The 25977-nt window shown below is 48.1% G+C and overlaps 1 protein-coding gene across 1 annotated transcript in view; it reads left to right on the top strand.

Annotated features, from left to right (window-relative positions):
- The window catches only part of LOC143995710 (histo-blood group ABO system transferase-like), a 79160-nt gene that overhangs the window by 28618 nt on the left and 24565 nt on the right, over positions 1-25977 (top strand). The window contains exon 3 of the mRNA XM_077490456.1: positions 8078-8113. Within this exon, the coding sequence (XP_077346582.1) occupies positions 8079-8113 (35 nt within the window). The 5' untranslated portion in view covers position 8078. The remainder of the gene's footprint in view (positions 1-8077; positions 8114-25977) is intronic.

The following is a 25977-nucleotide window of genomic DNA, read 5'->3' as shown; positions in this document are numbered from 1 at the left end:
TATTTTATTTTTTTGCCTCAAGCGATTGAATAATGACAAAAAAAAAATTTTTTTTTTTTTTTTACACAAAGTTGTCACTAAATGATATATTGCTCACACATGCTATGGGCATATGTGAAATGACACCCCAAAATAAATTCTGCTGCTTCTCCTGAGTACGAGGATACCACATATGTGGGACTTTTTGGGAGCCTAGCCGCGTACGGGGCCCCGAAAACCAAGCACCGCCTTCAGGCTTTCTAAGGGCGTAAATTTTTGAGTTCACTTCTCGCTACCTATTACAGTTTTGAAGGCCATAAAATGCCAAGATGGCACAAAACCCCCACAAATGACCCCATTTTAGAAAGTAGACACCCCAAGCTATTTACTGAGAGGCATGTTGAGTTCATGGAATATTTTATATTTTGCCACAAGTTGCGGGAAAATTACAAACTTTTTTTTTTTTTTTTTTTCACAAAGTTGTCACTAAATGATATATTGCTCATGCATGCCATGGGCATATGTGAAATGACACCCCAAAATAAATTCTGCTGCTTCTCCTGAGTACGGGGATACCACATATGTGGGACTTTTTGGGAGCCTAGCCGCGTACGGGGCCCCGAAAACCAAGCACCGCCTTCAGGCTTTCTAAGGGCGTACATTTTTGAGTTCACTTCTCACTACCTATTACAGTTTTGAAGGCCATAAAATGCCAAGATGGCACAAAACCCCCACAAATGACCCCATTTTAGAAAGTAGACACCCCAAGCTATTTGCTGAGAGGCATGTTGAGTCCATGGAATATTTTATATTTTGCCACAAGTTGCGGGAAAATTACAAACTTTTTTTTTTTTTCACAAAGTTGTCACTAAATGATATATTGCTCACGCATGCCATGGGCATATGTGAAATGACACCCCAAAATAAATTCTGCTGCTTCTCCTGAGTACGGGGATACCACATATGTGGGACTTTTTGGGAGCCTAGCCGCGTACGGGGCCCCGAAATCCAAGCACCGCCTTCAGGCTTTCTAAGGGCGTTACAGTTTTGAAGGCCATAAAATGCCAAGATGGCACAAACCCCCCCCCAAATGACCCCATTTTGGAAAGTAGACACCCCTAAATTTAGGGGTACACTAGTGAGACTAGGTAATAAATGGCGGGTGCCCTGAAACTATAAAAAAAATAACTAACCAACCAGCGTCACCTGTAACAGTTATATGGTGATCACTGGTGAAAGGGTTAACTAGGGGGCAATCAGGGGGCTTTATGCGGTAGTATATGGGGGTCCCTGGCGCTATAAAAAGCTGCGGCGAACCTAAATACCTACCTGCCTAACTAGCGTCACCTGTGACACTAATACAGTGATCCGAAAAACGATCGCTTATTAGGCTGGGTTCACACTGGAGCGATGTGGGAACGCCACGAATGCGCGGCGGGTTCCCGCATCACATGCCTCCCAGCGGCAGTTCACACTGCCCTATGCGAACTGCTGGGAGTGTCAGTGAAATCTTAATGACACCCCCAGATCAGTTCGCATATCGCAGTGCGATCTGCAAACTCGGATCGCATGGTGTGAACACCCATGCGATCCGATTCTGCTGCGGACCAAAAAAAGGGTCCCGTGCGAGTTTGCGGCGGGTGCGACACGAATTCAGCCATACTATCTGTATGGCTGAACTCGAATCGCACAGAGATCGGATGTGATTTGCACTGCAGTGCGGTGCGAATCACATCCGTTCTCATAAACCGGCGACGGGGGGTGATCACGGGGTTAAACCTTTATTGGGGGGGTTAGGGGGGTACCTTAGAACTAAAGGGGGCTAACCCTAACTGCCCTAACAGTTATTACAGTCACAAATGACACCCGCCGGGTGATCAGGGGGTTAAACCTTTATTAGGTAATAAATGACGGGTGCCCTGAAACTATAAAAAAATAACTAACCAACCAGCGTCACCTGTAACAGTTATATGGTGATCACTGGTGAAAGGGTTAACTAGGGGGCAATCAGGGGGCTTTATGCGGTAGTATATGGGGGTCCCTGGCGCTATAAAAAGTTGCGGCGAACCTAAATACCTACCTGCCTAACTAGCGTCACCTGTGACACTAATGTGTGAACACCCATGCGATCCGATTCTGCTGCGGACCAAAAAAAGGGTCCCGTGCGAGTTTGCGGCGGGTGCGGCGGGTGCGACACGAATTCAGCCATACTATCTGTATAGCTGAACTCGAATCGCACAGAGATCGGATGTGATTTGCACTGCAGTGCGGTGCGAATCACATCCGTTCTCAAACCGCTGCAATGTGAACCCAGCCTTAGTGACACTGGCGACGGGGGGTGATCACGGGGTTAAACCTTTATTGGGGGGGGTTAGGGGGGTACCTTAGAACTAAAGGGGGCTAACCCTAACTGCCCTAACAGTTATTACAGTCACAAATGACACCAATGCAAAAAAAAAAAAAAAAAGAGCAATTGGTGTCACTGTGACTGGGGGGGGCAGGGGTAATTGGGGGGGTGATCGGGGGGTAAAGGGGGGGTGTGAGTGTGCCTGGCATGTTCTACTGTATGTGTGGTGTGTTGGTGCAACTCACCGATGCTCTCTCCTCGGTGCCGGAACGAAAAATACCGACACGGAGGAGAGAATACATCACTTCCTCTCCTGTGTTTACATTACAGGAGAGGAAGTGATGTCACGGAGGATTTCCATTCGTCGAGAGCGATCGCGAGGGGGTGGCCATGAATGAATGGCCGCCCCCTCATCCCGGATCGCTCTCGAAGGAATGCCGACCGCCGCAGGCACCGGGGGGGGGCCCGATCGGGCCCCCCACCCGCGGGCAGGCAGGGACTTATATATACGCCCATATGCCTGCCCGTGCCATTCTGCCGACGTATATCGTCGTGCGGCGGTCGGCAAGTGGTTAAAGTAACACAGTGCTGAATAGCAAAAAATGCCCTGGTCATAAAAGGGGTGAAATCTTCTGGTGGTTAAGATTCTGGATCAGTTGTTTGACTTTCATCCATCACAGTAGACAGGATTTTCCTAAACCTTTGATGGATTGTGTACTAATATCACAACCTTTGTTGTGTGCAAGCACCAAGTTCACTATTACTAAATGTTTGTTGTTGGGTTTAATACCACATTAATTCTACGGCATGTTATCAAAATACATTTACAGAAACATATATACAATTTGAGCATGGACAGAATTGTTCAACGGTGTGGACGAGGCCCAGATCTTATATCCACTAGAGATGTAACAAACAATGATACAATACATTGTGAGTAAGAAAACATTCCCAAAGTTCAATCCAAAGAAACTTTACACGATTTTCTAAGACTTTTCTAACAATACAGCTAAGTGCCCCACCCTTTACTCTTGTGTAATTGTATAATGCATCCTAGGGCTTGACTTTTTCTTGCCAAGTATCATATAATGTTATTACAAGTAGACTAGCTGGTATAAAATTTGAGGGAGTCACAAATGACTCACCGACTTTTACTGTTTTTAATGTCTATATTTCAAGATAGATGCCTTTGTAAGTATAATTTTGGGAACATTATGTTTAAAATTGTTTTTGATGTGTTAGGGTCTTGCTGATATATGTATAAAATTTTTTGTATTTTTAAAACATTCTTAAAGCAGTTTTAAACCCAAAAACAAACATTCTCTTTTGCAGCTTCCCAAATGGTGGCCAAATGATTTTTCTTCTTTTAGTCTTTTGTTCTTCTATTTTTACCTGATGATCTGACCAGTAAGTTTGTTGTTTTTCTAAAGAACAGGCTCTCTTGCACATGTATTAGTTACAGGAATGAGACAACCCATTTAACACTGGCGGGGTGCTTACAATAATCAGCTTTTATTCATGAAAAACTTTTATCCCAAAAGGAAAAAAAACAGTTGCTATAATGGCTTATTAATTATTAGCTGGAGTTTGGCTTAAATTTGTTAAGTATATCTAAGATTGCAAATACATCTAACCCCCCCACCCTCAGGTTTACAATGCTGCGGTCCAAAGTAACCTCTGTGCTCCTTTATCCATTGGAGTTGGGGCAATCTAGCATAGGAAGTGTATGTATGTATGTTTATAAATATGTCTATCTATCTATCTATCTATATATATTTAGCGCCGGTACTCCTAATGAGTACGCGCTATGTGTTTAAATTTAGTTTTTGCCCAAAACTCACTAGTTTTGGGGTTAATTGTGTTAAATTGTACTTTGCCATCAGTTTGGCTGGGCTGTATAGAAGTTCTGCCTGGTCATAGGTGGGGTTTAACACCTGTGGGAGGCAATAGAACGCAGTCTGGTTGGACACATTAAGTACCAATCTTTATCTCAGAGCCAATCAGAGGGCGCGTTTGTCTCACTGTATAATCTGGGAAAGGGTACTTAAGGTGCCGAAGTCACGTGGTTCTGGGTTCCGGCTGACTCCATGGCCCTGGTCATATATATATATATATATATACCCTGACAAAAGTCTTGTCGCTTGTGTACAAATTGACCTGAAATGCTGCTAAAATATATTTCTAATCAAGATTTTGTTACAAGAAATGGGTCATTTTAATCCCAACAGCTTTTGTAATAATGTTTCAGTGCAAAACGAAACTGATAAAAAGTATTCTAATATTCACAGCTTGAATTGAGTCAATTTTTGGCAAGACATAAGTGTTGTCGCCTTGTTATATGAGCTTCACCTGTGACTAATAATGGATCAATTAGGTCTCAGGTTTGTATAAAAAGAACACCAGTACATTAGACCTTCTCCACTGCAACTAGACCTCTGCAAACATGCCTAGGATTCACCCGGAGACTAAAGTGTTGATTATCAAGAGGCTGAAGACCAGATCCACTGCTGATGTGGCAGACACCTTCAATTTGTTTCAGCGTCAAGTTCAGAGGATAAAAAAAAGATTTGAAGAGACTGGAGACCTTTTGGACAAGGCCAGGTCAGGCCGACCCCGCAAGACAACTGCTCAAGAGGACCGTTTGTTGGCTCGAAAATCCAAGGCCAGCCCATTTTCCACTGCAGCAGAGCTCCACGAGACCTGGTCACCTGAAGTCCCTATGTCAACCAGAACAGTTTCTCGGATTCTGTCTCAAAATGGCCTCCATGGTCGAATCAGTGCCCATAAGCCAGCACTAAACAAAAGACAATTGAAAAACCGTGTGGCATTTGCCAAGGGCCACAGCCTGCTAAAAGGATGGACTCTGGAAAAGTGGCAGAAGGTGGATTTTTCAGATGAATCTTCTGTTTACACCACAGTCGCCACAAATATTGCAGGAGACCTACTGGAACCCGCATAGCGCTGAGATTTACCCAGAAAACAGTGAGGTTTGGTGGAGGCAAAATCGTGGTCTGGGGTTACATCCAGTATTGGGGTGTGCGAGAGATCTGCAGGGTGGAAGGCAACATCAATAGTCTAAAATACCAAGAAATCTTAGCTACCTCTTATATTCCCAACCATAAAAAAGGCCAAATTTTGCAGCAGCATGGTGCTCCATCGCATATTTTCATCTCCACATCAAAGTTCCTTAAGGCAAAGAAGATCAAAATTCTCCAGGATTGGCCAGCCCAATCACCAGACATGAACATCATTGAGCATATGTGGTGTAGGATGAAAGATGAAGCATGGGAGACGAAAACCAAAGAATATTGATGAACTCTGGGAGGCATGCAAGACTGTTTTCTTTGCTATTCCTGATGACTTCATCAATAAATTGTATGAATCCTTGCCAAACTGCATGGATGCTGTCTTTCAAGCTCATGGAAGTCATACAAGATATTAAATTTGGATCTCACAGCACCACTACTTTGCTGACATATTTTTGGATTTTCAGTAAAGTTGTTCAATTTCTGTATAGGCGACAAAACTTTTGTCTTGCCAAAATTTGACCTGTCTGTCTTGATTAAATGATAAATCTTTTTTTAGTGAAACTAATTTATTTTAGTGCATTAAACATCATTTGGGAGGGCTTTAGCTTTTCATGTGAGCTATTTCTAACACCAATTGATTAATTAAAAGTCAGGTTAATAGCAGGAGTTTCTACAAAATAGAGAAGCAACAAGACTTTTGTCAGGGACTGTATATATATATATATATATATATATATATATATATATATATTAGAGAGAGAGAGAGAGATCAATAATCTTTGCAAATTTATTAAAAATAAAAAACAAACAAAATAGTCACATATACATAAGTATTCACAGCCTTTGTTCAGTACTTTTTTGAAGCACCTTTGGTACCATTTACAGCCTCAAGTCTTTTTGAGTATGATGCTACAAGCTTAGCACACCTATTTTTGGGCAACTTCTCCCATGTCCAATGCCTCCTCCGTTCCCCCCCACCCCCGCTGTCTTCTGGGTGACACACAGGTCCCAGGAAACAGCAGGGATCAGTGGGATCGTGCATCTCCCATTCTTCTTTGCAGGACTTCTCAGGTTGCATGAGGACCATCAGTGCACAGCCGTTTTCAGATCTCAGAGATGTTCAATCGGGTTCAAGTCGAGACTCGCACATGCACAGTAGGGAACCAGGCTGTGAAGCTGCAAGGCTTCACTTCCTGATTCCCTTACCGAAGATGGCGGCGCCTTCACCCGAGAGCCGAGGGACAGATTGGCTTTGGGTGCCGACATCGCGGGCGCCCTGGACATTTAAGTGTACATATTTTAAAAGTCAGCAGCTGCAGTATTTGTAGCTGCTGACTTAAAAAAAAAAAATGGCAGGATCTCTGCTTTAACTTCATTATACAAAAGCTATATAGTTCCAACGAATAAGCACAAGCATATTTATTATACACAAATCCATTTTTTAATAATTAAAGCGATATATATATATATATATACACGAGTTAATGATCAAGACATTTCTCTTTCTCTTTATCTCTAGTGATCATATTATATTTACATTTTCTATCTGGGTTTTAATCTTTCATTTTCAATATAAAACATATTTTTTGTGAGATGTTAGATCTTCACCTACATTGGTTAAGTTAAAATATTTTAAAATAATATTGGAACTTAAGTTCAATACTGTTTACTTGTATGTGATCTTTACTACTGCTACCATCAATTGTACCTATGTTTGTTAATTATCAAAAACTCAAACAAAATTGACAAGAAAATATGCTTTAGCGTAAAATCCTGATGTTTATCACTTCCAGGAGACCTACAGGTAGTGTGTACAGTGGAAAATCTGCGTTCATGGAATAGGTCATACGTGCATACGATTTTGTTTACAACAATGCAAAATACTATCAGCGTATACATGTGTATGGGCACATACAGCCATTCACTTCTGAAGCCAGCTGTACACATCACCAGCAGCTGACTGGGTAAGGACAAAAACTGGGATTTTATGCCAGAGCATATTTTAAAGTGGTTGTAAACCCTCTACAACTACTTTAACCTACAGCTAAGCCTAGGTTAAGACTTACCTGTAGGTACCTGAAATATCTCCCAGACCTGCACGGTCTAGGAGATATTTGCAAATCACCGTACGGTGATTTCTTCTGCGCATGCATCAGAGTTAGAAAGGGCATGCTGTGCCATTTCTAGCTCGGGTCATGCCGTTAAAGGCGGCTCCCGCGCGCAAGGGCGGGAGCGATGTCACGCAACGTCACGAGACTCCGGACAGTCACAGAGCCAGAGTTCACTGCCCCATAAGGAAGAGGGGTGAAGAATGTACGCTCGCTACTAGCAAGGAAGGCAGGGACATCGCGTGCTTCTCCTGCAGGTAAGTGTCACATAATGGGCTACTATGTGATGCATAGTAGCCCATTATGCTTTACCTCTGCAGGAAAACAAAGAGGAAGTAACACCCATCAGGGTTTACTTCCTCTTTAAGGCTCAAACCGTCCATGCGCGTGAGACCTTATTCATGTTTTATTTAAACACAGCTCTAACATTTGAACACAACATTGAACTATTATATCTCTTGGATTGTAAGCTCTATCGAGCAGGGCCCTCTGATTCCTACTGTATTAAAGTGTATTGTATTTCTACTGTCTACCTTCACATTGTAAAGCACTACATAAACTGTTGGCGCTATATAAATCCTGTATAATAATAATAATTTTTTGTTTTTTTACAGAATGTTGTATGACAAGCCACAGATCTTTAAACCACCGTGAGTTTGTTTTATTAGTTATACAGCATGGCTTACAGTAGCATGTGTACCAGATTTTTTAGTCTGTCCTTTTCCTTTATTTCTAATTTCTTTTTTTTTTTTTTCTTTTCTTCTTTCCTTTTCTTTCATTTTAATCTCTCTCCCTTTCTCATAATTATCATTGGAAATCAGTCACAAGACTGTTAAGGGGAATGCATGGGTTTTTTTTTTTTTGATTATTATTAATTGCTTCTATTTGTGATTAGGACAAAGAATATAGTTAAAAAAATAGATAATTTTTTAAAGTGGCGTTCCACCCAAAATGGAACTTCTGCTTTAAGTGCTGGTGACCCCCTGACATGCCACATTTGGCATGTCATTTTTTTGGGGGGGGGGGCAGCTACCCTGTTTTTACAGGCACCCAGCTCCCACTTTCTTCCCTGGCGTCGCAGCACCAGAAGGAAGATCACCTCTCCCCCTACCCCCTGCAAACTTTTGGGACACATTACAAGTCCCAGAAGATTGCCCGGCCAATCACAGCATGCAGCGCGGCTCGAGCATGCGCAGTGTGTGCTGACTGTGAAGCCGCAGCCGGGGCGCCCAAAGTAAGAATCCCAGTGAGAGAGGAGGGGGAGAGGAGCGGGGATTCGTATGCCCACATCGCTGGACTGTGAGACAGGTGAGTGTCTGATTATTAATAGTCAGCAGCTACACTTTTTGTGTGAATGGGTGGAATTCCTCTTTAAGAATTAAAATCGGCTACATATAAAATATTGCATGCAGCAGGTGGATCTTTTTACATTTTAGCAGGCTGATTTTAACTGATTTGTTATAAAATGTCTGTTTACAGAGCTCAGTAGCTCACGCTGAACTGGTACATCCAGCTAGATGACACCCTGCTTGCCTGGGGGTGCTCCCTACTGATATTAAACAAGAGGAAGGCAGTCAACAGTTTCTACTGTGCTCTCACTTTGGGACCACTGAAGAGACTATAGATAGCCGAGGAGCACTGCGCATGAATGAGGGATTCTTGAAAATTCCAGCAGGTTGGCAATGATCAAGTTATTTGTGTGCCATAAAACATAGCAAATGCAATTTCGGGGATTGCCCCCCCCCCCCCCTTACAGTAGTGGTAGACATGTTAGTCCTAGGGACCGCAGTCTGTGTCATAATATAATATCGATGTTCTGGGTTGGCTATTACATCTTCAGTGGTAAGAGAAAAGTGTTTTTATGCACAGAGCTTCTTGCCTACCTCCACAGTTTTCACATGAAAGGACTCTCATTGAGGCAAGCTACTGCAGGCCTACTCAACACTGACAAAGTCTAGCACTACCTCACACATACAATACAAATCTATGAAACCAGTTTCACAAATGTATCCTTCCTTATTATATGTGTTTATTTGTAAAATAAAGAATGTATGAAGAATGTATCGTATTTATCGGCATATAACATGCACAGGTGTATAACACGCACATTCATTTTAAGAGGGACGTTTCCAGAATTTTTTTTTTTAAATAAGGAACTTTGAAGCAAAATAAGGGTCAGTTCCCATCTGCAGTTTCACCATTGCATCAATGCAGCAGCCTCACCATTGCCTTCAATGCAGCAGCCTCACCATTGCCTTCAATGCACCAGCCTCACCATTGCCTTCAATGCACCAGCCTCACCATTGCCTTCAATGCACCAGCCTCACCATTGCTTTCAATGCAGCAGCCTCACCATTGCCTTCAATGCCGCATCCTCACCATTGCCTTCAATGCAGCATCCTCACCATTGCCATCAATGCAGCAGCCTCACCATTGGCTTCAACGCACCAGCCTCACCATTGCCTTCAACGCACCAGCCTCACCATTGCCATCAACGCACCAGCCTCACCATTGCCATCAACGCACCAGCCTCACCATTGCCATCAATGCAGAAGCCTCACCATTGCCTTCAATGCAACAGCCTCACCATTGCTTCAATACAGCAGCCTCGCCCTTGCCATCAGTGCAGCCTGATCAATGCCCATCTGCAGCCTAGAAGGGACGGGGGGAGGAACGCTGACAGATTACATACAGTGAGAATCTCCTATGATAGACAGAACAGTAGTCCAATGGTGGCCCAGGAGACGGGACTTCCTATTACAGAGGCCGCCAAGTAATCAGGAGATTCTCACTGTATGTAATCTGACGGCACTCGTCCCACCCCCTTCCCTGTCCCCTCCGAGGCAGCTAAAATTGAAGTATTGGTGTATAACACGCACACGCTATTTGCACCCGATTTTCATAGTGAAAAAGTGAGTATTATATGTCAATAAATCCAGTGTATATATATATATATATATATATATATATATATATATATATATATATATATATATATATACACACACACACAGTATATACAGTGGATATAAAAAGTCTACACGCCCCTGCTAAAATGTCAGGTTTCTGGGATGTAAAAAAATGAGACAAAAATACCTCCTTTAATATGACCTATAAACTTTACAACTCAGTTGAACAGCAAACTGAAATCTTTTAAGTGGAAGGAAGCACAAATAAAAAAAACTAAAATAATATGTTTGCCTACGTGTGCACACCCTTAACCACTTCAGTCCTGGAGAATTTGGCTGCTCAATTTATAATTTGGCACTGCACTGCTTTAACTGGTAATTGCTCTGTCATGCAATGCTGAGCCGTCAGGTGTCACTTCACTCGGGTGCTGTTCGCACCTCCCCCCTGCAATGTCACTGCCTTGGGCTCTTCATGTGTGTTCGGGTACATTATGGGCCTGTGGGAGGGGGCTGTATTGTTAGGGGGGTCTGAGCACTGTAGGGGGGTCTGTGCACTGTGGGGGGGTCTGTGCACTGTGGGGGGGTCTGCACTGTAGGGGGGGTCTGCACTGTAGGAGGGGTCCTACACAGTAGGAGGGGACCTGCACTGTAGGGGGGGTCCTGTACTGTAGGGGGTCTGTACAGTAGGGGAAGATTTGGCACTGTAGGGGGGTTCTTTACTGTAGGGGGTCTGCACTGTGGGGGGGGGTCTGCACTGTGGGGGGGGGGTCTGCACTGTAGGAGGGGTCCTGCACTGTAGGAGGGGTCCTGCACTGTAGGAGGGGTCTGCACTGTAGGGGGGGTCCTGCACTGTAGGGGGGTCTGCACTGTAGGGGGGGTCCTGCACTGTAGGGGGGTCTGCACTGTAGGGAGGGGGTCCTGCACTGTAGGGGGGGCTGTACTATAGGGGGTCTGCACTATAAGGGGAGGGGTCTGTACAGTAGGGGAAGATTTGGCACTGTAGGGGGGTATGCACTGTAGGGGGGGGTCTGTACTGTAGGGGGGGGGGGTCTGTACTGTAGGGGAGGATTCTGCACTGTAGGGGGGGGTCTGTACTGCAGGGGAGGGGCCTGCACTGTAAGGGGGTCTGTACTGTAGGGGAGTTCTTACTGTAGGGGAGGATTCTGTACTGTAGGGGGGGGGTTTGCACTGTAGGGGGGAGAGGTCTGTACTGTAGGGAAGTCTGTACTGTAGGGGGGTCTGCGCTGTAGGGTGGAGGGGTCTGTACTGTAGGAGGGTTTGCTCTGTAGGGGAGGATTCTGTACTGTAGGGGGGTCTGCGCTGTAGGGTGGAGGTGTCTGTACTATAGGAGGGTCTGCACTGTAGGTGAGGATTCTGTACTGTAGGGGGGTCTGTACTGTAGGGGGTTCTACACTGTAGATGGGGGGCCTGTACGGTAGGGAGGTCTGCACTGTAGGGGGTCTGTGTAACATGCAGGGGGTTCAGAGCTGTGAGGGGCTGTGTAATGTAAAGGGGTGCAGAGGTGCAGGGTGCTGTGTAATGTAAAGGGGTCCAGAGGTACAAGGGCTGTGTGATGTAAAGGGGTCCAGAGGTTCAGGGTGCTGTGTAATGTAAAGGGGTCCAGAGGTACAAGGGCTGTGTAACGTAAAGGGGTCAGGAGGTTCGGGGTACTGTGTTATGTAAAGGGGTCCAGAGGTACAAGGGCTGTGTAATGTAAAGGGGTCCAGAGGTGCAGGATGCTGTGTAATGTAAAGAGGTCCTTAGGTGCAAGGTCCTGTGTAATATAAAGGGGGCCAGAGGTGCAGGGTGCTGTGTAATGTAAAGGGGTCCAGAGGTGCAGGGTGCTGTGTAATGTAAAGGGGTCCAGAGGTGCAGGGTGATGTGTAATTTAAAGGGGTCCAGAGGTGCAGTTGCGGAGAGGGGGGGTACACAGTAGTGACAAAAAGATATTGAAGGATGCAGAGGTATGCAGGAGGCACAGTGGGGTGTTTTTACATTTTAAGGTGGGGGGTGCCAGATATAGGATCCGCCCCGGGTGCCAAATGCTCTAGGTACGCCCCTGTTGCAGCTTCTGGTTTCTTAGACCATAGAGATGATTGGAGCCATTCTGGTCTCTGATCCAGCTCTATGGTCAGCTGGCTGAACCACTGGCTGCATTCTCGAGTTCCCTGTTTGGACAGGACAGCCTGAGAAACGTTCCCTCCCACTTCTTGTAAAAACAGACTAGAGGCTAATTAGCTGCTACTAGGATTGCTTTTATATGAAATCCGACTGCTGGCTGAAAAGAATGATATCAAGACGATCATGGTATAACCACTCAAAGTCCAGCAACATACCAGTATGTTTCTGGTCCTTGTTGGGCATATATTGTAATGTTCTTTTTTACATGCAGCCTGTGGGCTGAATGAAAAAAAAAAGAGATTGATCGGTGGGTATGCCCACCATTAGAATAACGCCCTTCATCCGCCCACTTCTAATGATGGGCATACATGCACCGTTTTCTTTTAACTGTGTTGGTGAAATCAACTCCTACAGCATTGGAATCGCTGATTTACGTATATCATGGGACTAACCGCTGTTGCTGTCAAGATAAATAAATCCGCTCTGCAGCTGAATGGTGTACCTGTTAAGCAAATGATGGTTAACAATAAAACAAAGTAACATTACAGTATAACATTTAAGAGTGTTGGACAAAGATTGGTCCCATAATTACACAGTATGGTGCCAACTAGGGATGAGCTTCGTGTTCAAGTCGAACATATGTTCGACTCGAACATCGGCTGTTCGCCCGTTCGGCGAATTCCGAACGTTATGGGCCGTTCGAGCCAAATTCGTGTAGCGCTCACGGCCCACAATGCACTGTGTCATTGCCAGGGGCGGGCTGGGCCAGGGGGCAGGCATGCATTTGCCCTCCGGGCCGCTCTGATTTGCTGTATAATTTGTCTGGTGTCCAGCTCACAACTGCGCATGTGCAGTGTCTGAGCTGGCCGAGTGCAGCAGCTCCATCCAGCAATGTGTTCTGTCACTGGGCTGAAACTCTGTGTTACAGAGCGCAGCCCAGTCCAGCCCCTCCCTCCTCCATATGAATGGCTGGTAGATCTGCTCTTGCTTGCCCCGCCCACACTCCGGGCAGCCAGTGTGCTGTCTGTGAAGAGGATGTGTGGGCGGGAAAGTTAAAATCAAGCAGTCGGCTGAAATCCAGTGATCGTCCATGTAAGTGAGCTTCTCATCCCTCCCTTCTCTCTCTCTCTCTCTTCTCTTCTAATTTCTCTCTCATTTCTCTCTCTTCTCAATCTCTCTCCTCTCCTTTCTCTCTACTCTCCTCTCTCTCTCCTCTCCAAGCTAAAGAGCTAAAGCTAAAGAGTTTTCTTTCTGGCAGCCTGTGACTGTACCCAGGCATGTACTGGCCATCGGGACTACCGGGAGATTCCCGGTGGGCCGATGGCTCGGTGGGCCGGTTTCAGTGACAGCCTAGCCAAATGAATGGCTGCGCTACTCGCACAGCCATTCATTTGAGCACCGCTGTACTTCCGAGCGCAGCGCCGCGCACTTCGTCTCTTTCCGCCCCCACTCGGCACTCTCACAACAATAGTATTGCACACATCTTCGGCCACCTCCGGCCCACAGTCGTCCTTTTCCGCCACCGCTCGGCTTCCCCCGCCCTGCTCCTCTCCGACAGCGATTTTCAGCAAACAAAACTCGGCTATCTCCGGCGGCCCCCGCGGTAACGGACGCTGTGAGTTTAAATGAGCCGGGGGCCGCCGTGAGAGCAGCCGTCAGGCAGAGAAGTCCCCGGAGCAGACGAGGGAGCCTGGAGGATGGCGGTGCTGCAGGAACCCATCCAGGTAACCGGCCGGCCCATTGAATACTGTGTATAGCACATGGCTATATATTATATATATATATATATATATATATATATATATATATATATATATATATATATATATATATATATATAGCTGTATATAGAATATGGCTGTGTGTATGATATATATATATATATATATATATATATATATATATATATATATATATATATATATATATATATATATATATATATATATATATATATATATATATATATATATATATATATATATCATACACACAGCCATATTCTATATACAGCTATATATATATATATATATATATATATAGCCATATTCTCTCTCTCTCTATATATATATATATATATATATATATATATATATGATGTGGTGCTAAATAAAATAACATAAAAAATCAATTTGGTGAAAATAATGGTTAAAATAATATGCAAAATCCAACATGGCTAAAAGTTCACCAAAACTGTCAATTAATATTAAAATGTGCATAAAAATATTTTCAGCAAAAAATCATATATAAAAAATGCTTATTAAAAACCCCCCTTTTTTTTTGCACTCTTTTTGCACTTTAATACCAAGGACATAGTTTGGATAAAATGGTTTTAATTATAATGAATGGTTTATATATGAATTTTTTGCTGAAAATTTTTTTTATGCACATTTCAATATTAATTGACACGTTTGATGTACTTTTAGCTATGTTGGATTTTTTGTATTATTTGAATCATTATTTTCACCAAATGGATTTTTTTTTATGTTATTTTGGTTAGCATCACATCCTTTGCTATATATTCAATTTATCTGTGGGTTTGTGTTAGGCCCCTTTCACACATGCGGATGATATGTCCGTATTTCATCCATCCGTTTGCGGATGAAATACGGACATACATTCATCCCTATGGGATAGCGGGTGTATGCGGATGAGCATCCGCAGACACCCGATTTCCTCCGCCATCGCAACAGTCCGATTCTGCAGACGGAGGAAAATCCTATTTTTTTATCCGTCTGCAGAGCGGATCGGATTAGGACGGACAGACGGTCCGTACGCATCCGATCCCCTTAGAGGAGAGCGGAGAGCTGACAGGGTGGTCCCCGCACAGTGTGCGGAGACCGCCCTGTCCGCAGCCAGCTTAGCGGGGACAATGGAGCGATCCCCGCTGAGCGAGTGGATCATCACGGGGCGGATCATTACTGATCCGTCCCGTGTGAAAGGGGCCTAAACCTGTTTGATGTTGGCAGCTTCTCATTACTGCGGTTGATCAAAAATAAGTGTGCGCATTAGTTGTTTATTTTAAAATATATAATGCAGAGCCAGACTTCGGGCAGGTGACAAGGGGACACCAGGGGGTAGAGGGGGGGGGGGGGGCTGGAAAATAAAAGATCACCAGCAGTGTGCTGTTGGCTTCTGAGTTTGCATACTCCTGCTATGTGTCTAGCCGGGCCGTGATGACGTCACTCTCGTGCAAGTGCGCAGCATACTGTTTTTGTGCGTGTTTGCAAAATTGGAGTGGGCCGGTCTGGATGAAGTCCAGGGCCAAATTTTTGTCCCAGTCCAGCCCTGACTGTACCTTGCCCTAGGTGGTATGAAGAGGTTCACACTGACACTGGTATGCTGCAGAGCTGGTAGTCTTCCTGCATGTTACCTCTGGCCCCATAGACCACTATTAGGTTGAACATTTTTACTGCATGTTCTGAAGTGCACAAAAAAAGTCCTGCATGCTGCATCTTTGGGGCACTTTTAGAAAATGCAGCAAAAAATTTGCAACTTAAAAGATATCTGGGGGACTGTGGCTAAAGAAAACCACCAGTACACCAGCACTGCAGCCAAACAGCACACCAGTGTGAGCCCAAGGGCTATTCACTTGTCACAGGCACTGCCACTCCACTGAAAAGCGATTCATGCTCGGGTCACTTTTCTGAGGAATTTGACAGGCAGTGAGGAGGTATCATCACATTTCCTCCCTGCCTGTTTTAACCTTCTAAATGCCAATCCCTCCAGCTAATGGCACGATTCACTTTGAACTCCACCTTATTTACATTACTCTCTCTTCAAGCAGTGTCAATCAGTCTCTTTCTTTCTGCAGGCAGTGTGAAGCGGTCTCTCTCTCTCTCTCTCTCTCTCTCTCTCTCTGTGCAGGCAGTATGAAGCGGTCTCTCTCTCTCTGTGCAGGCAGTATGAAGCGGTCTCTCTCTCTCTCTCTCTCTCTCTCTCTCTGTGCAGGCAGTGTGAAGCCGTCTCTCTCTCCCTCTCTGTACAGGCAGTGTGAAGCTGTCTCTCTCTCCCTCTCTGTGTAGGCAGTGTGAAGCCGTCTCTCTCTCCCTCTCTGTACAGGCAGTGTGAAGCTGTCTCTCTCTCCCTCTCTGTGTAGGCAGTGTGAAGCGGTCTCTCTCTCCCTCTCTGTGCAGGCAGTGTGAAGCGGTCTCTCTCTCCCTCTCTGTGCAGGCAGTATGAAGCTGTCTCTCTCTCTCTCTCTCTCTGTGCAGGCAGTGTGAAGCGGTCTCTCTCTCTCTCTCTGCAGGAAGCGTGAAGCGGTCTCTCTCTCTCTCTCTCTCTCCCTCTGTGCAGGCAGTGTGAAGCGGTCTCTCTCTCTCCCTCTGTGCAGGCAGTGTGAAGCGGTCTCTCTCTCTCTCTCCCTCTGTGCAGGCAGTGTGAAGCGGTTTCTCTCTCTCTCTCTGCAGGAAGCGTGAAGCGGTCTCTCTCTCTCTCTCTCTCTCTCTCTGTGCAGGCAGTGTGAAGCGGTCTCTCTCTCTCTGTGCAGGCAGTGTGAAACCGCCTCTCTCTCCCTCTCTGTGCATGCAGTATGAAGCGGTCTCTCTCTCTCTCTGTGCAGGCAGTGTGAAGCGGTCTCTCTCTCTCTCTGTGCAGGCAGTGTGAAGCAGTCTCTCTCTCCCTCTCTGTCCATGCAGTATGAAGCGGTCTCTCTCTCTCTCTGTGCAGGCAGTGTGAAGCGGTCTCTCTCTCTGTGCAGGCAGTGTGAAGCGGTCTCTCTCTGTGCAGGCAGTGTGAAGCGGTCTCTCTCTCTCTCTCTGTGCAGGCAGTATGAAGCGGTCTCTCTCTCTCTCTCTCTCTCTCTCTGTGCAGGCAGTATGAAGCGGTCTCTCTCTCTCTCTCTCTCTCTCTCTCTGTGCAGGCAGTGTGAAGCCGTCTCTCTCTCCCTCTCTGTACAGGCAGTGTGAAGCTGTCTCTCTCTCCCTCTCTGTGTAGGCAGTGTGAAGCCGTCTCTCTCTCCCTCTCTGTACAGGCAGTGTGAAGCTGTCTCTCTCTCCCTCTCTGTGTAGGCAGTGTGAAGCGGTCTCTCTCTCCCTCTCCGTGCAGGCAGTGTGAAGCGGTCTCTCTCTCCCTCTCTGTGCAGGCAGTATGAAGCTGTCTCTCTCTCTCTCTCTCTCTGTGCAGGCAGTGTGAAGCGGTCTCTCTCTCTCTCTCTGCAGGAAGCGTGAATCGGTCTCTCTCTCTCTCTCTCTCCCTCTGTGCAGGCAGTGTGAAGCGGTCTCTCTCTCTCCCTCTGTGCAGGCAGTGTGAAGCGGTCTCTCTCTCTCTCTCCCTCTGTGCAGGCAGTGTGAAGCGGTTTCTCTCTCTCTCTCTGCAGGAAGCGTGAAGCGGTCTCTCTCTCTCTCTCTCTCTCTCTGTGCAGGCAGTGTGAAGCGGTCTCTCTCTCTCTGTGCAGGCAGTGTGAAACCGCCTCTCTCTCCCTCTCTGTGCATGCAGTATGAAGCGGTCTCTCTCTCTCTCTGTGCAGGCAGTGTGAAGCGGTCTCTCTCTCTCTCTGTGCAGGCAGTGTGAAGCAGTCTCTCTCTCCCTCTCTGTGCATGCAGTATGAAGCGGTCTCTCTCTCTCTCTGTGCAGGCAGTGTGAAGCGGTCTCTCTCTCTGTGCAGGCAGTGTGAAGCGGTCTCTCTCTGTGCAGGCAGTGTGAAGCGGTCTCTCTCTCTCTCTCTGTGCAGGCAGTGTGAAGCAGTCTCTCTCTCCCTCTCTGTGCAGGCAGTATGAAGCGGTCTCTCTCTCTCTCTCTGTGCAGGCAGTGTGAAGCGGTCTCTCTCTCTCTGTGCAGGCAGTGTGAAGCGGTCTCTCTCTGTGCAGGCAGTGTGAAGCAGTCTCTCTCTGTGCAGGCAGTGTGAAGCGGTCTCTCTCTCTCTGTGCAGGCAGTGTGAAGCAGTCTCTCTGTGCAGGCAGCGTGAAGCAGTCTCTCTCTCTCTCTGTGCAGGAAGCATGAAGCGGTCTCTCTCTCTCTGTGCAGGCAGTGTGAAGCGGTCTCTCTCCCTCTCTGTGCAGGCAGTGTGAAGCGGTCTCTCTCTGTGCAGGCAGTGTGAAGTGGTCTCTCTCTGTGCAGGCAGTGTGAAGCGTTCTCTCTCTCTCTCTGCAGGCAGTGTGAAGCGGTCTCTCTCTCTCTCTGTGCAGGCAGTGTGAAGCGGTCTCTCTCTGTGCAGGCAGTGTGAAGCGGTCTCTCTGCAGGCAGTGTGAAGCGGTCTCTCTCTCTCTCTCTCTGTGCAGGCAGTGTGAAGCGGTCTCTCTCTCTCTCTCTCTCTGTGCAGGCAGTGTGAATCGGTCTCTCTCTCTCTGTGCAGGAAGCGTGAAGCGGTCTCTCTCTCTCTCTCTCTGTGCAGGAAGCGTGAAGTGGTCTCTCTCTCTCTCTCTCTGTGCAGGCAGTGTGAAGCGGTCTCTCTCTGTGCAGGCAGTGTGAATCGGTCTCTCTCTGTGCAGGCAGTGTGAAGCGGTCTCTCTCTGTGCAGGCAGTGTGAAGCGGTCTCTCTCTCTGTGCAGGCAGTGTGAAGCGGTCTCTCTGTGCAGGCAGTGTGAAGCGGTCTCTCTGTGCAGGCAGTGTGAAGCGGTCTCTCTGTGCAGGCAGTGTGAAACGGTCTCTCTGTGCAGGCAGTGTGAAGCGGTCTCTCTCTCTCTCTGCAGGAAGCGTGAAGCGGTCTCTCTCTCTATCTCTCCCTCTGTGCAGGCAGTGTGAAGCGGTCTCTCTCTCTCCCTCTGTGCAGGCAGTGTGAAGCGGTCTCTCTCTCTCTCTCTCTCTCCCTCTGTGCAGGCAGTGTGAAGCGGTCTCTCTCTCTCTCTCTGCAGGAAGCGTGAAGCGGTCTCTCTCTCTGTGCAGGCAGTGTGAAACCGCCTCTCTCTCCCTCTCTATGCAGGCAGTGTGAAGCGGTCTCTCTCTCTCTGTGCAGGCAGTGTGAAGCAGTCTCTCTCTCCCTCTCTGTGCATGCAGTATGAAGCGGTCTCTCTCTCTCTCTGTGCAGGCAGTGTGAAGCGGTCTCTCTCTCTCTCTGTGCAGGCAGTGTGAAGCAGTCTCTCTCTCCCTCTCTGTGCAGGCAGTATGAAGCGGTCTCTCTCTCTCTCTCTCTGTGCAGGCAGTGTGAAGCTGTCTCTCTCTCTCTGTGCAGGCAGTGTGAAGTGGTCTCTCTCTGTGCAGGCAGTGTGAAGCGGTCTCTCTCTCTCTCTGTGCAGGCAGTGTGAAGCAGTCTCTCTGTGCAGGCAGTGTGAAGCGGTCTCTCTCTCTCTGTGCAGGAAGCGTGAAGCGGTCTCTCTCTCTCTCTGTGCAGGAAGCGTGAAGCGGTCTCTCTCTCTCTGTGCAGGCAGTGTGAAGCGGTCTCTCTCTCCCTCTCTGTGCAGGCAGTGTGAAGCGGTCTCTCTCTCCCTCTCTGTGCAGGCAGTGTGAAGCGGTCTCTCTCCCTCTCTGTGCAGGCAGTGTGAAGCGGTCTCTCTCTGTGCAGGCAGTGTGAAGCGGTCTCTCTCTGTGCAGGCAGTGTGAAGCGGTCTCTCTCTCTCTCTGTGCAGGCAGTGTGAAGCGGTCTCTCTCTGTGCAGGCAGTGTGAAGCGGTCTCTCTCTCTCTGCAGGCAGTGTGAAGCGGTCTCTCTCTCTCTCTCTCTCTCTCTCTCTCTCTGTGCAGGCAGTGTGAAGCGGTCTCTCTCTCTCTCTCTCTCTGTGCAGGCAGTGTGAATCGGTCTCTCTCTCTCTGTGCAGGAAGCGTGAAGCGGTCTCTCTCTCTCTCTCTCTCTCTCTCTCTCTGTGCAGGAAGCGTGAAGTGGTCTCTCTCTCTCTCTCTGTGCAGGCAGTGTGAAGCGGTCTCTCTCTGTGCAGGCAGTGTGAAGCGGTCTCTCTCTGTGCAGGCAGTGTGAAGCGGTCTCTCTCTCTGTGCAGGCAGTGTGAAGCGGTCTCTCTGTGCAGGCAGTGTGAAGCGGTCTCTCTGTGCAGGCAGTGTGAAACGGTCTCTCTGTGCAGGCAGTGTGAAGCGGTCTCTCTCTCTGTGCAGGCAGTGTGAAGCGGTCTCTCTGTCTGTGCAGGCAGTGTGAAGCGGTCTCTCTGTGCAGGCAGTGTGAAGCGGTCTCTCTGTGCAGGCAGTGTGAAGCGGTCTCTCTGTGCAGGCAGTGTGAAGCGGTCTCTCTGTGCAGGCAGTGTGAAGTGGTCTGTCTCTGTGCAGGCAGTGTGAAGCAGTCTCTCTCTCTCTCTCTCTGTGCAGGCAGTGTGAAGCGGTCTCTCTCCCTGTGCAGGCAGTGTGAAGCGGTCTCTCTCCCTGTGCAGGCAGTGTGAAGCGGTCTCTCTCCCTGTGCAGGCAGTGTGAAGCGGTCTCTCTCCCTGTGCAGGCAGTGTGAAGCGGTCTCTCTCCCTGTGCAGGCAGTGTGAAGCGGTCTCTCTCCCTGTGCAGGCAGTGTGAAGCGGTCTCTCTCCCTGTGCAGGCAGTGTGAAGCGGTCTCTCTCTCTGTGCAGGCAGTGTGAAGCGGTCTCTCTCCTTGTGCAGGCAGTGTGGAGTGGTCGCTCTTTCTCTGGGGCAATGTGGAGCAGTCTCCCCCTCTCTCTCTGTGCGGGCAATGTGGTGCAGATGGATGGTGAGCTGATTAGGTGGTTCAATGGGCCACTTGACTGGGCTTGCCCCCCAGGCCTAAGGCTGCCAGCCCTCCCCTGGTCATCGCAGTGCATTTCTGGCTCATGATTGGCCAAGCATGCACTGTGACCCCGCATGCTTGGCCAATCACAGCGCCAGCAGCGAGGAGAGCCATGATTGGCCACAGGCAGGATGCCTGTGGCCAATCATAGCTCAGGCTGTGTAGTACACGCCCCACACTATATAAGGCGGCCAGCGCGGCGGCCTTGTGTAGTGTGTTGGCATCTGAAGCAGTTAGTGGGTGTTCTGTGTACCTTCAACACAGTACACACCGATCGTTATCGGCCGATTTTCGATCTTGCTCTTCTGTAGTGGTTGTTGTCTGCTTGCCCTGACCGCAGTATACACCGCTATATTCACCTCACCTATATAGCTAGTGATCTATCTTTTATAATAGAGCTTGCAGTCAGTAGTGTTTGGAGCTTGTGCGTGCTGTCTGCGTGCTCTGTACCCAGTACACACCGCTATATCCACCTACATAGCTCTTCTCTATTTGAGCCCACTTGCCATCTGCAGGAGTTATTGGAAGTTGTGTGTGCCTCCAGCACAGCACAGTATACATCTGTATATACCCCTTTATCTCTGGTGTTCTATAATAAAGGCATCTGCAGGAGTTAGTGGGTTTTTTGTGCCTCCAGCACAATATACACCTGTATCTACCCTTTATTGCTGTTCTCTAATAGAGCCATCTGCAGGGCTTAGTGGGTGTTGTGTGACTCTATTACACTGCTGTTTTACCCAACTCCCTTCAGGCCATTACCATGTCTGGAAGGCCAGCAAGGAGAGGCAGACAGGCGCGAGCCGATAAAAGAGGGCAAGCAGGCTCTGTGTCTAGAGACAACAGTGCTGGTCGTGGACGCGGTGCATTGTCATCAGCACATGGCCATGGGATACACTTGTCCTTCTTTTCGGCAGCTGGACATGTTGAACCGCAACATGCCAACGACTTGGTAGAGTGGATGACCAAGCCCTCTTCATCCTCCTCATCCTCTCTCACCCAGGGTACTAGCAAAGCAGCTGCCAACGCTTCGTCTTCCCTCCTCTCAATGTCATCATCAGTGACTCCTTCCCTAGACCCACCACGTCCTCCTGAGGAGTCTCCTGAACTCTTTGAGCACAGTGTTGGGTACATGCTCCAGGAGGATGCCCAGTGTTTTGTAGGCTCTGATGATGACACTCAGCTAGAGGAAGGCAGTAGCATGAGCGCAGAGAGAGGGGATGCCCAAGAAGGACAGCAATCTGGCAGTCATGTTCCACAAGCTGCAGCATACTGCCAGGTTTGCTACAGCGATGAAGAGGGAGGGGATGATGAGGGCACTGACTCCACGTGGGTGCCTGGTAGTAGAGAGGAGGAGGAGGAGGAGGCACATGTCCAACGAGCCAGGATGCCCTCCGGGGGCCAGCTTAGGGGCAGCACACCGACTGAATCACACCGCAGAGCTCCGCCTGTGCAGGGCGCTGCCTCTCCGCGTTTTTCTAAAAGTTCTTTGGTGTGGGCCTTTGAGACGAGTGCATCAGATCGCACCGTTGCTATTTGCAACATATGTCTCAAGCGTATCTCGCGTGGCCAAAACATCAGCCGCTTGGGCACCACATGCTTGACCAGACATATGTTGACCTGCCATGCAGCTCGTTGGCAAGCGTACCTCAAAGACCCACACCAAAGAACAAAGCGGACCTCTCCTTGCTCCTCATCAGCTGGCATCTCCAACCCCAGTAGACCTTCAGTCCTCTCTGAAACCTGCTCTGAGAGGAATGAAGGTGTAGAATTAGGTGTGTCACAGCCAAGTGCTTCCGGGCACTCTGCTAGCAGTACACCCACATCCGATTATAGCAGGCAAATGTCCCTGCCCCAGCTGCTGGACCTGCGAAAGAAGTTCACTCCCAGCCATCCACATGCCCAGTGGTTGAATGCTAGCTTGGCTAAATTGCTAGCACTTCAACTGCTGCCTTTTCAGTTGGTAGACTCGGCCCCCTTCCGTGAGTTTGTACAATGTGCGATTCCTCAGTGGCAGGTCCCCAAACGCCACTTTTTCTCACGGAAGGCGATTCCGGCTCTCTACCGGCATGTGGAAGGCAATGTCCTTGCCTCGCTGGACAGGGCGGTCAGCGGTAAGGTGCATATTACCGCTGACTCATGGTCCAGCAGGCATGGACAGGGACGTTACCTGTCTTTCACGGCCCATTGGGTCACTCTTCTGGCAGCTGGGAAGGATGCAGGACAAGGTGCAGTAGTGTTGGAGGTTGTTCCGCCACCACGCCTCCAAAATGCTAATATTGGTTGTGACACACCTCTCTCCTCCACCCCCTCCTCTTCTTCTTCCTCCATGGCCTCTTCCAGTGCTCTGTCCTCAGAACCAGCGGTGCTCCTTAGGCATTCCAGGGGCTACGCAAGTACTCAGGCAAAACGATGCCATGCCGTGCTTGCGCTGGTTTGTTTGGGGGACAGGAGCCACACTGGGGTGGATGTTTTGTCAGCTCTGCAGGGGCAGGCCGAGAGGTGGTTGACGCCACGCCAGCTTAAGCCAGGAATGGTGGTTTGTGACAATGGCACCAACCTCCTCTCCGCCCTCCGACAGGGACAACTGACCCATGTGCCCTGTGTAGCTCACGTCCTTAACCTGGTGGTGCAGCGGTTCTTGGGCAGGCACCCCGGCTTACAGGATGTCCTGAAGCAGGCCAGGAAAGTCTGTGTGCATTTCCGCCGATCATTTAATGCCTGTGCTCGGCTGGCTGAGCTCCAAAAGGAGTTGAACCTGCCCAAGAACCGCCTTATATGTGACATGCCCACCAGGTGGAACTCAACGTTGGCCATGCTGCAGCGGCTGCACACGCAGCAAAGGGCCATCAATGAGTACCTGTGCGACTACGGCACCAGGACAGGGTCAGGGGAGCTTGGTTTTTTTTCACCATGCCAGTGGGGCATGATCAGGGATGCATGCACTGTCCTGTCACCGTTTGAGGAGGCCACAAGGATGGTGAGCAGTGACAGTGCACCAGTGTACTTGTCCACCTCTTGGAGCATACGCTGCGTGGAATAATGGACAGGGCACTTGAGGCAGAACAGAGACAGGAAGAGGAGGACTTCCTTGCCTCTCAAGGCCCCCTTTATCCAGACAGTGTTCCTGCTGTGCCACCCATTACACAGGAAGAGGATGAGGAAGAGGAGGAGGAGGATGATTGTGTCAGCATGGAGGTGGAGGCTGGCACTCAGCATCAGCAGCAGTCTTGTAGGGATGATTTACAGTCCCAAGAAACACGTGGACTTGTACGTGGCTGGGAGGAGGTAGCTGCCCCAAGATATGATCGGTTCCAGCAACCATCACCATCGTCTGATTTACATGGTGCAGGAATACCTAGGGGCAAGGTCAGACTTGGACACCTTTCCCACCGAAAATCCTCTGGCTTACTGGGTCTTGAGGATGGATCACTGGCCAGAGCTTGCACAGTATGCAATTGAGCTACTGGCCTGTCCTGCATCCAGCGTTCTTTCGGAACGCACCTTCAGTGCTGCTGGTGGCTTTGTTACCGATCACAGGGTGCGCCTGTCCACCGAATCAGTTGATCGACTGACCTTCATCAAGATGAATCAGTCTTGGAACACCCACAGCTACCAAGCACCTGAAGCTGATGTAACCGAATAATTTTTTTTGAAATATCACATCCCTTCAAGACTGCCTATGCTGATGCTGAGTGACTGTCCTGTTATGTTGATTGTCTATCCTCTTCCTCCTCCGCTGATATGTTGGAAGAACATTTCCGGTTCTGGGTGATGCCATCAGCCCAATTTTTCTGCCCCTGTTTAACAGGGGCGTTTAATTAAAATTTTTGATGCAATGCTTTGCAGCAGGGCTAATTCCTGCAATAAAACTAGAGTATATGGGAGAGGTTGCAGTGTGGTGGCACCAGCACCAGTGCCTAAGGCCCAATTTTTCTGCCCCTGTTTAACAGGGGCATTTAAGTACAGTTTTTGATGCAATGCTTTGCAGCAGGGCTAATTCCTGCAATAAAACTAGAGTATATGGGAGAGGTTGCAGTGTGGTGGCACCAGCGCCAAAAGCCCAATTTTTCTGCCCCTGTTTAACAGGGGCGTTTAATTACAATTTTTGATGCAATGCTTTGCAGCAGGGCTAATTCCTGCAATAAACCTAGAGTATATGGGAGAGGTTGCAGTGTCGTGGCACCAGCACCAGTGCCTAAGGCCCAATTTTTCTGCCCCTGTTTAACAGGGGCGTTTAATTACAATTTTTGATGCAATGCTTTGCAGCAGGGCTAATTCCTGCAATAAACCTAGAGTATATGGGAGAGGTTGCAGTGTCGTGGCACCAGCACCAGTGCCTAAGGCCCAATTTTTCTGCAACTGTTTAACAGGGACATGTAATTACAATTCTTGATATAATATTTCACAGGAGGGCCCATTCCTGTGCCCACCCAGAGTAACTGTGAGGACTTAGTGTTGTGGCACCAGCACCACAACCACCAAAGGTAAATTTTTCGACCACTGTTCAACAATGGCATGTAATTACAATTCTTGATATAATCGTTCACAGCAGGGCGCTCCAGCGCCCAGCAAGAGTCACTTTGAGGGCTTACAATGTTGTGGCAAAACCAACACCTTGTTCCGCCATTTCTGCAGAGCATATAGGGCAGGCCCCTACTTTCAAACATCCAACTTACAAACATCTCCTACTTGCAAACGGAAGGAGACAACAGCAAGTGAGATGAAAAAAGATGGACGACAAAACAAATTATACAGGGGTGATAACCCTTCCCTATGTTTTCCAAAAAGCTTAAAAATAGTTTTTTTTGACTGGAGCTACACTTTAAAAATGTACCAGTTGAAAATTACACACAGATTCAACTTAACACAACAAAC

The sequence above is a fragment of the Lithobates pipiens genome, unplaced genomic scaffold, assembly GCF_037356315.1.
Source record: "Lithobates pipiens isolate NorthernLeopardFrog02 unplaced genomic scaffold, aLitPip1_a1.2 Scaffold_188, whole genome shotgun sequence".
NCBI classification, from domain to species: domain Eukaryota; kingdom Metazoa; phylum Chordata; class Amphibia; order Anura; family Ranidae; genus Lithobates; species Lithobates pipiens.
The sequence above is the reverse complement of the archived record's forward strand: the minus strand, read 5'-3'. Positions and strand labels throughout refer to the sequence as shown.